The sequence below is a fragment of the Oncorhynchus clarkii genome, chromosome 9 (genome assembly GCF_045791955.1).
Source record: "Oncorhynchus clarkii lewisi isolate Uvic-CL-2024 chromosome 9, UVic_Ocla_1.0, whole genome shotgun sequence".
NCBI classification, from domain to species: domain Eukaryota; kingdom Metazoa; phylum Chordata; class Actinopteri; order Salmoniformes; family Salmonidae; genus Oncorhynchus; species Oncorhynchus clarkii.
The window spans coordinates 41,370,940-41,384,662 of record NC_092155.1 but is presented as its reverse complement, the minus strand read 5'-3'; the positions used below and the strand labels follow the sequence as shown (position 1 = coordinate 41,384,662).

At 42.1% G+C, this 13,723-nt stretch overlaps 1 protein-coding gene across 1 annotated transcript; it reads left to right on the top strand.

Annotated features, from left to right (window-relative positions):
* Positions 1-11,384: 11,384 nt before the first annotated feature.
* LOC139417226 (sperm microtubule inner protein 11-like) lies at positions 11,385-13,131 on the top strand. The gene is made up of 4 exons (XM_071166471.1): positions 11,385-11,568; positions 12,005-12,223; positions 12,315-12,453; positions 12,551-13,131. The coding sequence occupies exons 1-4, from the start codon at positions 11,433-11,435 to the stop codon at positions 12,597-12,599; spliced, it is 543 nt and encodes a 180-aa protein (XP_071022572.1). The 5' UTR covers positions 11,385-11,432; the 3' UTR covers positions 12,600-13,131.
* The last annotated feature ends 592 nt before the right edge of the window (positions 13,132-13,723 follow it).

Genomic DNA, 13,723 nt, shown 5'->3' with positions numbered 1-13,723 from the left:
ACCTTCCTCCATGGATCCCATTGCTCAGCTGGCTGAGTCACAGCTATTCATCAACACTTTATCTCGGTCTACTGTCAAGCATTTGCCCGGAAGAGCGATTCTTCAGGAGAGAGCACCATATACACACACATACAACATAATTAGAACAATGTTGAGCAGAATAAAAGGCTATTGTGCACTGCAAGTGACCACAATGCTCTGTTCTGCACTTGCCTCCTAAAAAACTGCAGCATTAATGTAGCCAAGCTGTGCGTAACAGCATGTATATACTGTAAATTAGTTCATGTTCTTGTGCTGCAATATAAGACAACAATCAGTGTTTTGTCCTTTTGTCCTGGAGAGGAGAAAATGACATCCAAATGGTTTTCAAATACTGTATATGGAACAAACCCATGTACAAGACCCACAATAAGACTTCCAGAGCAGTGAAAAAGATATGTATTTATTATCATTGTTATTATCATTGTGAAATAAACTAACCCTAATAAAAGATTTCTTGACCATTTAGAATGTCATGGTTACGTACAGGTGTGAAATTACACACTTGCGCAGGGTCCACCGCATTTCTACAGGCAAGAGAGTTCAGTAACAACCGGCACTGCCCCAGGGGTCACATGCACTGCCCCAGGGGTCACATGCAGACACAGCTTAGTGGGATGTGTACTCAAAATAATACACGCAGAAATGTTATGTTAGGAAAAAACTGTGTCAATTATGTGGAACCTGCACACACATGGCTCTGTATATTGTACATGATTTATACTAAAGTACCTGGTTTCCTCCCATGTTGTGGCATGTTGTGGCATGTGTAAGATAACTGGTTTCCCACCCTTATTCTTTTCTCCCACATCCAGGCAAGTCTTAGAGCCAGAGTTCTTGAGCTGATAAAATGCTTTTTGGCAGAATATAGATTAAAAAAGTAGATGAGTAATTAAAAACTGACAATCCACATTCGAATGAAAGTGAAATAAATCGAACATAGACCTTGTGCAAGTACCATGTGACATTTCTGCAGCTTAGCTTCTCTTTAAGTTTGAGGCTTTCTGAGATGTCACCATTTGTTCTGAGCGAACAGGAAGAAGAAAAATAAAGCAAAGATTGCTGTGTCATTTTTGTTTTTTTGTTACGTACACCGAATAGCTGCAGTGAAATGTATATATATATATATATATATATATATATTTTTTTTTTTTTTTTTACAGGGTCAGCCATAGTCAAATTAGGGTTAAAGGGCAATTCCACCACTTTTCGTCGTCATTTTCATTATCTCCAGCACAGTACGAGTGTCAACATATGTGAAATAGCACATTCCTAGAAAAAAATATGTGAAAAAGTTCTACCCATCATCAAAAGTTAACAGTGATTTTTTTGGGGGGGTGAGCAAAACCCGTTTTTTTTGCTTTCAAGCTTACCCTGTAATGTCACAGAGAAGCATTTTTTTAAGGACCTTTTTTCTTATCTTTTTACCCACAGATAATAGAAACGCACTGTTTTCACATAAGTAGACACTGGTTTGGTGCTGAAGATGAGGTTGTAAAGAGGCAGAATTGCCCTTTAAGTGCCTTGCTCAAGGACACAGCGACAGATTTTTCACCTTTCGGTTACTGGCCCAACGCTCAAATTTGTCCATTATGTGAACAATAATGCACACTCTTAGAAAAAAGCGTTCCAAATGGGTTCTTTGGCTGTCCCCATAGGAGAAATCTTCTAGGTTCCATGTAGAATCCTCTGTGGAAAGGATTTTTTACATGGAACCCAAAACAGTTCTACCTGGAACCAAAATGGTTCTGCATGGAGCCAAACAGGTTAATGAAAGGGTTTTCCTATGGGGACAGCCAATGAACCCTTTTAGGTTCTAGATAGCACCTTTTTTTCTAATAGTGCAGGATACAGTGCAATACCACACTTTAATCAGCTGAGTGATATGTGCAACAGTGTGAGAACAGAACCTAGACCCCCAATTGTCATGTGTAAAAAGGTTTGTGAGGACACACTATTCAAGTTTCAAGTTTTATTAGTGGCTTTTACAGGATACATATGGTATATACGTATATACAAACTGCTTATTTGCAGGGTCCTTCTTGACAATGCAACAACAAGAAATAATAAAATATATAAATACAAACATAAAGTAAATGGCTGAGTAGAATAGACATTTTAGCATAAGTATAATACTTAGCTCAATTGATAGAGCATGGTGCTTGTAACGGTAGTGGGTTCGATTTCCGGGACCACCCATACGTAAAATTTATGCATGCATTACTATAAGTCGCTTTGTGTAAAAGTGTCTGCTAAATGGCATATATACAGGCAGGCACAATTTATAGGACAATATATACACATGTATTTGGATTGGGGGGCAAGTGTTTAAATTGTGCAGTATTAACAATAGTAAATAAGAGTCTGGTAGCAGCAATTGTGATGTGTGTGTAGCATGAATGTTTACGTGTGTGATTGAGTGCAACAGTGTGGACAATCAGTGCAGGTGGTCGGTCCAGTTTGTGTTCTGCAGTCTGATGGCTTGTAGATAGAAACTGTCCTTGAGCCTGTTGGTGTTAGACCTCATGCTCCGACGGTAAAGGAGTGAACAGCTCGTGGCTGGGGCGTGTGCGGTTTTTGATGATGCTGCGGGACTTCCCAAGGCACCGTTTCAAGTAGATGTCCTGGATGGGTGGGAATTTCTTCAGCCGGTTTAGGACGTTAAGGTGGTGAAGCACCCTCTTGACAAGAGTGGTGTTGTTGTTGGTCCATGTCAAGTCATCGGTGTTGTGGACACAGAGGAACTTAAAACTACTGACTTTCTCTACTGCAGTCCGATTGACATGAATCGGGCATGTTCCCTCCTCCGCTTCCTGACATCAACAATCAACTCCTTTGTTTTGCTGACATTGAGGGTATAGGTTGTTGTCCTAGCACTACAATGTCATTTCACAACCTCCCAATTCCCATTCCAATTCCAATTCCCAACCTCTTTGGCTATGGTGGCAACCCTCTTGTTCCTGTGGAAGAAGATCTGCTTGTAGTCGTCCTTCCAGACCTCGACTAAGTGCACCTGGTTGTGGGCGATCACCGTAGTGTTGGAACATTGCTGCAGAAACTTGCTTCTATTCAGCCACATGAGCATTAGTGAGGTCAATCACTGATGTTGGGCGATTAGGCCTGGCTCGCAGTCGGCGTTCCAATTTATCCTAAAGGTGTTCGATGTGGTTTAGGTCAGGGCTCTGTCAAGGAGAGTCAAGTTCTTCCGCACTGATCTCGACAAACCATATCTGTATGGATCTCGCTTTGTACACTGGGGCATTGTCATGTTGAAACAGGAAAGGGCTCTCCCCAAAACAGCCACAGACCATTATTCCTCATCCACCCAACTTTACAGTTGGCACTATACATTGGGGCAGGTAGCGTTCTCCTGACATCCGCCAAACCCAGATTCCTCCGTCGTACTGCCAGATGGTGAAGCGCGATTCATCACTCCAGAGAATGCTCCAGAGTCCAATGGCAACGAGCTTTACACCACTCCAGCGGACACTTGGCATTGTGCATGGTGATCTTAGGCTTGTGTGTGGCTGCTGGGCCATGAAAACCCATTTCATGAAGCTCCCGGCGAACAGTTATTGTGCTGAGGTTGCTTTCAGAGGCAGTTTGGAACTCAGTGGTGAGTGTTGCAACCAAGGACAGACAATGTTTACGCGCTCCGCATTTCAGCACTCGTTCTGTGAACTTGTGTGGTCTACCCCTTTGTGGCTGAGCCGTTGTTTCCACTTCACAATGACAGCACTTACAGTTGACCAGGGCAGCTCTAACAGGGCAGAGTTGTTGGAAAGATGGCATCCTACAACGGTGCCACAATGAAAGTCACTGAGCTCTTCAGTAAGGCTATTTATGGCCAGGACAGTCTGCCACTTTCAGTCAGGCTTATAACACCTTCTGTACCACAATCTGGGCTAGAATCATCCGGCAGCAGTATCTTTGTGAGCAGGGAGGCAGGAGCAGTGTGCAGGATGCCGTAAACGGTTGCTGACACTGAAACAATTATATTATTATGATATACAGTACCAGTCAAAGTTTGGACACCAGGGCCTCCCGGGTGGCGCAGTGGTTAAGGGCTCTGTACTGCAGCGCCAGCTGTTCCACCAGAGACTCTGGGTTAGCGCCCAGGCTCCGTCGTAACCGACCGCGACCGGGAGGTCCGTGGGGAGACGCACAATTCTCATTGCGCACCAGCGACTCCTGTGGCGGGCCGGGCGCAGTGCACGCTAGCCAAGGTTGCCAGGTGCACAGTGTTTCCTCCAACACATTGGTGCGGCTGGCTTCTGGGTTGGATGCGCGCTGTGTTGAGAAGCAGTGCGGCTTGGTTGGGCTGTGTATCGGAGGACGCATGACTTTCAACCTTTGTCTCTCCCGAGCCCGTACGGGAGTTGTAGCGATGAGACAAGATAGTAGCTACTAACAATTGGATACCACGAAAGTGGGGAGAAAAAGGGGGTAAAATTTCAAATTAAAAACGTTGGACACCTACTCATTCCAGGGTTTTTCTTTATTTGTACTATTTTCTACATTTTAGAATAATAGTGAAGACATCAGAACTATGAAATAACACATATGGAAGAGACCAAAAAAGGTCAAAACAGAAAATATTTTATATTTGAAATTCTTCAAAGTAGCCACCCTTTACATTGATGACAGCTTTGCACACTCTTGGCATTTGGGCTCCTGAGTGGCCTAGCAGTCTAAGGCACTGCATCTCAGTGCTAGAGGTGTCACTACAGACCCTGGTTTGATTCCGGGCTGTATCACAACCAGCCGTGATCGGGAATCTCATAGGGCTATGCACAATTGGCCGAGCATCGTATGGGTTAGGGGAGAGGTAGGCCGTCATTGTAAAATAAGAATTTGTTCTTAACTGACTTGCCTTGTAAAATAAAAAAAATGATCTCAACCATCTTCATGAGGTAGTCACCTGGAATGCATTTCAATTGCCTTATTAATTTGTGTAATTGCTTTCCTTCTTAATATGTTTGAGCCAATCAGTTGTGTTATGACAAGGTAGGGGAGGTATACAGAAGATAGCCCTATTTAATAAAATACCAAGTCCATATTATGGCAAGAACAGCTCAAATAAGCAACGAGAAACGACAGTCCATCATTACTTTAAGACACAGTCAATACGAAAAGCTTGTCCATGCAGTGGCAGACCACGTGTAACAACACCTGCACAGGATCGGTACATCCGAACATCACACCTGCGGGACAGGTACAGGATGGCAACAACAACTGCCCGAGTTACACCAGGAATGCACAATCCCTCCAATAGTGCTCAGACTGTCCACATAGGCTGAGAGAGGCTGGACTGAGGGCCTGTAGGCCTGTTGTAAGGCAGGTCCTCATCAGACATCACCGGACCAGACATGACTGGCAAAAAGTGCTCTTCACTGACGAGTTGCGGTTTTGTCTCACCAGGGGTGATGGTCGGATTCGTGTTTATCGTCGAAGGAATGAGTGTTACACAGAGGCCTGTACTCTGGAGCGGGATCGATTTGGAGGTGGAGGGCCCAACATGGTCTGGGGCAGTGTGTCACAGCGTCATCGGACTGAGCTTGTTGTCATTGCAGGCAATCTCAACACTGTGCGTTACAGGGAAGACGTCTTCCTCCCTCATGTGATACCCTTCCTGCAGGCTCATCCTGACATGACCCTCCAGCATGACATTACCACCAGCCATACTGCTCGTTCTGTGCGTGATTTCCTGCAAGACAGGAATGTCAGTGTTCTGCCATGGCCAGCGAAGAACCCGGATCTCAATCCCATTGAGCACGTCTGGGACCTGTTGGATCAGAGGGTGAGGGCTGGGGCCATTCCCCCCAGAAATGTCCGGGAACATGCAGGTGTCTTGGTGGAAGAGTGGTGTAATATCTCACAGGCAAATCTGGTGCAGTCCATGAGGAGGAGATGCACTGCAGTACTTAATTCTTGTGACTCCCCATCCCGGATCCGGGAGTGTAATCATCGCCTGACACTAATTAGCATAACGCAACGGACATAAATATCCCTAGAAAATATTCCTATTCATGAAAATCACAATTGAAATATATTGAGAGACAGCTTAGCCTTTTGTTAATCACCCTGTCATCTCAGTTATTCAAAATATGCTTTACAGCCAAAGCTAGACAAGCATTAGTGTAAGTTTATCGATAGCCTAGCATAGCATTATGCCTTGCTACCAGCAGGCAACCTTGTCACAAATCAGAAAAGCAATCAAATTAAATCGTTTACCTTTGATGAACTTCGGATGTTTTCACTCACAAGACTCCGTTTGTTCTTCAGGTTTGGCTGAGAAATCGCCCGGAAATTGCGGTCACGACAAAGCCGAAAAATATTCAAAATTAGCTCCATAATATCGACAGAAACATGGCAAACGTTGTTTATAATCAATCCTCAAGGTGTTTTTCTAATACCTATTCGATAATATATCCACCGGGACAATTAGTTTTTCAGTAGGACCGATTGGAGTAATGGCTACCTCTGTATTTTACGCGAGAATCTCTCTCGGGGCCACCATGTGATCACTTACGCAATGTGGCTTTCGCCTGCGCAACATCAGTTCTGTTATACACACAGACAATATCTTTACAGTTTTGGAAACGTTAAAGTGTTTTCTATCCAAAGCTGTCAATTATATGCATATTCTAGCATCTTGTGCTGACAAAATATACTGTTCAAAACGGGAACGTTTTTTTTTCAAAAATGAAAATACTGCCTCTAGAGCCGCAACCTCTTGAGTGTAGGGGGCAGTATTTTGATGTTTGGATGAAAAACGTACCCAAATGAAACTGCCTATTTCTCAGGCAAAGAATCTAGAATATGCATATAATGGTCAGATCAGAATAGAAAACACTCTAAAGTTTCCAAAACTGTCAAAATATTGTCTGTGAATATAACAGAACTGATATTGCAGGCGAAAACCTGAGGAATATCCAACCAGGAAGATCTGTTTTTCCTGAAACCTCTCATTTCCATTGCATGCCTTCCCTCCATTTAAAGGGATATCAACCAGATTCCTTTTCCTATGGCTTCCACATGGTGTGAACAGTCTTTAGACATGGTTTCAGGCTTTTATTCTGAAAAATTAGTGAGAAAGATCACATCGTGTCATTGGATGGCTGGGTGCCAGCATAGTTTTGCATGCGTGAGCAGCTTGGAGCAGACATTTTCTCTCTCACTCCTATTGAAAAAGCTACGGTCCGGTTGAAATATTATTGATTATTTATTGTAAAAACAACCTGAGGATTGATTATAAAAAACGTTTGACATGTTTCTACGAACTTTATGGATACTATTTGGAATTTTCGTCTGCCTCGTTGTGACCGCTCAAGCCTGTGGATTTCTGAACATAACTCGCCCAAAGGGAGGTTTTTGGATTTAAAAAGAATCTTTATGGAACCAAAGGAACATTTATTGTGTAACTGGGAGTCTCGTGAGTGCAAACATCCGAAGATCATCAAAGGTAAGCGATTCATTTTATTATTAAGAAGTTAATGCAGCTGGTGGCCACACCAGATACTGACTGTTACTTTTGATTTTGACCCCCCCCCCCCCCTTCCCTTTGTTCAGGGACACATTATTTGATTTCTGTTAGTCACAAGTCTGTGCAACTTGTTCAGTTTATGTCTCAGTTGTTGAATCTTGTTATGTTCATACAAATATTTTGCTGAAAATAAACGCAGTTGACAGTGAGAGGACGTTTCTTTTTTTGCTGAGTTTAAATGCCCCACGGAGTTCAAGTAACAGACACATCTCAACATCAAGTTGAGTGGGACTGTCATTTGTTTTTTAACAGGACAATGACCCAAAACACACTTCCAGGCTCTGTAAGGGCTATTTGACCAAAAAGGAGAGTGATGGAGTGCTGCATCAGATGACCTGGCCTCCACAATCACCCGACCTGAATTCAGTTGAGATGGTTTGGGACGAGTTGGACTGCAGAGTGAAGGAAAAGCAGCCAACAAGTGCTCAGCATAACTACTTCAATAATGTTGGAAAAGCATTCCACATGAATCTGCTTGAGAGAATGCCATAAGTGTGCAAATATGTTATCAAGGCATGACAGGTGGCTACTTTGAAGAATCTAAAATCTAAAATCTATTTAACACTTTTTTGGTTACTACATGATTTCATATGTGTTATTTCATAGTTTTGATGTCTTCACTCTTATCCTACAATGTAGAAAATAGTAAAACAAATAAAGAAAAAACCCTTGAATGAGTAGATGGGTCCAAAATGTGGATTGGTACTGTATATACAGTGGGGCAAAAAAGTATTTAGTCAGCCACCAATTGTGCAAGTTCTCCCACTTAAAAGATGAGAGAGGCCTGTAATTTTAATCATAGGTACACTTTAACTATGACAGACAAAATGAGAAAGAAAATCCAGAAAATCACATTGTAGGATTTTTTATGAATTTATTTGCAAATTATGGTGGAAAATAAGTATTTGGTCAATAACAAAAGTTTATCTCAATACTTTGTTATATACCCTTTGTTGGCAATGACAGAGGTCAAACCTTTTCTGTAAGTCTTCACAAGGTTTTCACACACTGTTGCTGGTATTTTGGTCCATTCCTCCATGCAGATCTCCTCTAGAGCAGTGATGTTTTGGGGCTGTTGCTGGGAAACACAGACTTTCAACTCCCTCCAAAGATTTTCTATGGGGTTGAGATCTGGAGACTGGCTAGGCCACTCCAGGACCTTGAAATGCTTCTTACGAAGCCACTCCTTTGTTGCCCGGGCGGTGTGTTTGGGATCATTGTCATGCTGAAAGATCCAGCCACGTTTCATCTTCAATGCCCTTGCTGATGGAAGGAGGTTTTCACTCAAAATCTCACGATACATGGCCCCATTCATTCTTTCCTTTACACGGATCAGTCGTCCTGGTCCCTTTGCAGAAAAACAGCCCCAAAGCATGATGTTTCCACCCACATGCTTCACAGTAGGTATGGTGTTCTTTGGATGAAACTCAGCATTCTTTGTCCTCCAAACACAACGAGTTGAGTTTTTACCAAAAAGTTATATTTTGGTTTCATCGGACCATATGACATTCTCCCAATCTTCTTCTGGATCATCCAAATGCTCTCTAGCAAACTTCAGACGGGCCTGGACATGTACTGGCTTAAGCAGGGGGACACGTCTGGCACTGCAGGATTTGAGTCACTGGCGGCGTAGTGTGTTACTGATGGTAGGCTTTGTTACTTTGGTCCCAGCTCTCTGCAGGTCATTCACTAGGTCCCCCCGTGTGGTTCTGGGATTTTTGCTCACCGTTCTTGTGATCATTTTGACCCCACGGGGTGAGATCTTGCGTGGAGACCCAGATCGAGGAAGATTATCAGTGGTCTTGTATGTCTTCCATTTCCTAATAATTGCTCCCACAGTTGATTTCTTCAAACCAAGCTGCTTACCTATTGCAGATTCAGTCTTCCCAGCCTGGTGCAGGTCTACAATTTTGTTTCTGGTGTCCTTTGACAGCTCTTTGGTCTTGGCCATAGTGGAGTTTGGAGTGTGACTGTTTGAGGTTGTGGACAGGTGTCTTTTATATTGATAACAAGTTCAAACAGGTGCCATTAATACAGGTAACGAGTGGAGGACAGAGGAGCCTCTTAAAGAAGAAGTTACAGGTCTGTGAGAGCCAGAAATCTTGCTTGTTTGTAGGTGACCAAATACTTATTTTCCACCATAATTTGCTAATTAATTAATTAAAAATCCTACAATGTGATTTTCTGGATTTTTGTTCTCATTTTGTCTGTCATAGTTGAAGTGTACCTATGATGAACATTACAGGCCTCTCTCATCTTTTTAAGTGGAAGAACTTGCATAATTGGTGGCTGACTAAATACTTTTTTGCCCCACTGTACATACAAGTGTCTTATATCGGTTGAAAGCTTAAATTCTTGTTAATCTATCTGCACAGTCCGATTTACAGTAGCTATTACAGCGAAATCATGTCATGCGATTGTTTGAGGACGGCGCCCACATCAAAATATTTTTCCACTGGCACAGGTTTCATAAATTCATAATAGCGATTAAATATTTGTTACTTTTTGAAAATCTTACTTTTTTCTTTGGATTTTCTCCTATCTTATCTATTGTGTTATATTCACCTACATTATTTTAACATTTCTACAAACTTCAAAGTGTTGTCTTTCCAATGGTACCAATATGTATATCCTGGCTTCAGGGCCTGAGCAACAGGCAGTTTACTTTGGGCAAGTCATTCAGGCGGAAATTGAGAAAAAAAGGGGCCTAGTTGGAAACATTTATCTATTTATTGTGTGCCTTCTGAACCACTATAAAGAACGTTTGTCACAGTGCCTACAATAAACACAGTACATGCATTATTTGAAGTAAGATGTTAAACTGGCAAATAGAGCACAATGATTTTTTTTCTTTATTTTCTCTTTCTTCTTCTTTTTTAAAATAGTAATATGTTTCCTTAGTCATTGTGGTCTTAGTTTACATTTGTGTTGCTGTTCTTGTCCATTAGTGTTCAGTATTTTGTCATGTTCTACACTGCTGCTTCTTCAACAGATTATTTTATTTAACTAGGCAGGTCAGTTAAGAACAAACTCTTATTTAGAATGACAGCCTAGGAACAGTGGGTTGTTCAGATTATTGACCTTGTCAGCTCATGGATTTGACCTGGCAAACCTTTCAGATACTCACCCAACACTCTAACCACTAGGCTACCTGCCGCCCCAGCTAATGGGGATCCGAATAAAAACTTCTCACCATATCATCGTTCTTAAAATGTATTAATAACTCAATTAGGCACATTTGGGCAGTCTTGATACAACATTTTGAACATAAATGCAATGGTTCATTGGATCAGTCTAAAGCTTTGCACATACACTGCTTCCATCTAGTGGCCAAAATCTGAATTGCTCCCGGGCTGGAATAATACATTATGGCCTTTCTCTTGCATTTCAAAGATGATGGTACAAAAAAAATACAAAAAAAATGACCTTTTATTCTTTGTATTATCTTTTACCAGATCTAATGTGTTATATTCTCCTACATTAATTTAACATTTCCACAAACTTTAAAGTGTTCCCTTTGAAATAGTATCAATAATATGCATATCCTTGCTTCAGGTCCTGAGCTACAAACAGTTAGATTTGGGTATGTCATTTTAGGCAAAAATTGAAAAAAGGGGCGGATCCTTAAGAGTCACATTAGCCTACGTTAGCGCCGGGGACTCATCGATCCTGTAGACCGGTTGGGTTTAGGGACGTGCCAAGGATTCAAAATAGCGCTAAACCCGGCTCCACCCACTGATAGGCGGAAGTCCAGCTGATGGGTGGCACTTGTTACCATGGTTCCGTGTAAAACAGAAGACATTGTGATTTATTTACAGAGCGCTTGCCTTGACTTGCCCACGTTTTTATGCTATCCTGGACAGCTTCAGACTGCTGCTGGCGATGGTACTTGATGGCTTTCTTCGGGATAACAAATTTGGGCTATCAAAATCCCATCGGAGACAAGATGCTAGTGAATCCACGAGCGTCTGCTTCCCTCCGCGGTGAGTGACAAGGGCTTTGTTAATTCGATCTACGTTGGCCTTCGGTTTGGGCAATTCCATAGTAACGGAATTACGCTGAGATTCAGATGTTTCACTTTAAAATGTAGCCATACCAAACAAAAAACATTGATTTCAAAGTTTAACAAACAATATAACTCTACTATGCACACGGATTACTTTTAACAATTTCCAAAGACATTTTTACAAAAACACATTTACCGGAAGAACTGTGTAGATACATGTAGTAGTAACATGTAAAACATTTTACCGTAATTCTGTTATCAAACTGTGCATCTGCATTTTTTTATGTTATGTTATTATGTTATTATTTCTAAATATTATAACAAGCAAAAATAATTCCACATTTGTCAGTCGGTAAATTATGATATAAACTTTGTGTTAGTTAATCTGTGCTGACATGGATAATCATTTGAAGGTAAAAGCACGCCAGACTCCCTGACCTTTACAGATGAGGTTGATTTAAGGAGCTGTACCAAACAGTCAAGACTGCCCCCTATCCAAGTCCAGAGGGGACCCCCAAAATGCACTGATACCTGCAGCATCTACAACCAGCCACCTCCTTTCAGCCCAGACATACACCAGGGGAGCCAGGAGCGATACAGAGAGATGCTCAAACGGGTTCAGACACCCAGATGTCAGTTTATGTGACCTTCTTTTTGCATTAATGGAATACACTTATCATCCCTAGGATCAGCATTGACTGACATGGGCTCTCTCTTCCCTAGCCCCAAACCAGCTGTACTCAGTGCCCCTGACAGACAGCCAGCAGTGTGGATGGTGGATGCCCAATGGAGGCCAACAGAATACGCAGGAACGCTGGACCCAAGTCAGACGATTCCCCCGCAAGAACAGTGAGATGACCAAGTGAGTGTCATGTCTGACTTTAGCTTCACGATTTGTTTCTTGGAAGTCAGATGTGTCAGTGGCCTTGTTCTCACTCTGCCTACTGATTTTCCCTCAGGTTCGTGAAAGAGATGTCAATGACGGACCGGGAGTTCAGCTTATTTTGATTTCCTATCCTGCAGTAAGACACGCATTCCCACGATCCCAAGACCATTGGGGCTATTGTAAGGACTCTTGTGGTTTGATAAACGGCCACTTTCGTCATAGCATGCTATATTTTTTGGAGCTACTGTATCATGCAGACGTCAATTGACGTCTGCCTTTCAACTGGTACAGTTGAGCTGTTGCCTCCCTCCAGAGGAATGAAATGGTAATACCCACAAGGAAAGAATAGGGAGTTGTGTTTCAGTAATTAGCTACTGTCACTCAGTAAGAGCATTCAGTAGACCTTAGATCATTCAGGAGACCTTGGGGACAGTAACTGAATATCTGGGATCGGGTATATTGTTACGGAATAGTGTCTAGCTGCCAAATATTTGATAGTGTGTTTGTATTTTTGGTAAAGCTTGTATTTTGCATCATTTCAATAAATCAACCAAAGCAATACAATGATAACTAAATGTTTTCCTTGTGTTATCTTTAAAACTTTTTTCTACATCAGCTAACATTACATTATCATTATTAGGACATATGAGGTCAAAGGAATATCCAGAAATGTTTTTTTTTTTTTTAAATGTTACTGGAATGTTATTAGGCACCAGTCATTTTTTAAAACTTTCTGTCGGTACACTTTTGGCGGCATAACAGGCCTTCAGACATTCATGATCTTTGCCCTATCCTAACTCCTCCCTCGCCTGGTAGGATTCCCTGTTCTCTCGTATGCAGTGTGCTTTAACTTGCTAGTCCCTTTCCGATATGCACGCGTAAATGTAATGATCTGGGAGAGAGCCACTCTGCCCGAGGAGCGACGCTGTTTCCGATTACAGGGTCATTGAGTGAGTCAGTCAACCCTACGCACCCATCTCAATGGTGGCCTTTAAAAATTCAGAGGACGTGGCTGTAGCTACCAAGTTCCTGTATGTTTGGCACTGCAACTCCTTCATGACAGTGCATGGAGGAACAAAGCTACGAATCCTCTCCTATATGAAAGTTTGTGGGTATCTGTGGCTGCTTGCTCTCAATATCATCTAAGGCTTTCATTGGTCAACATCTGCTCAATGACAATCAGCCAATGGTAATCACAGTTTTTACAGCAGGTAAAGAAAGCTGCACTAATACCGCATACAACTAA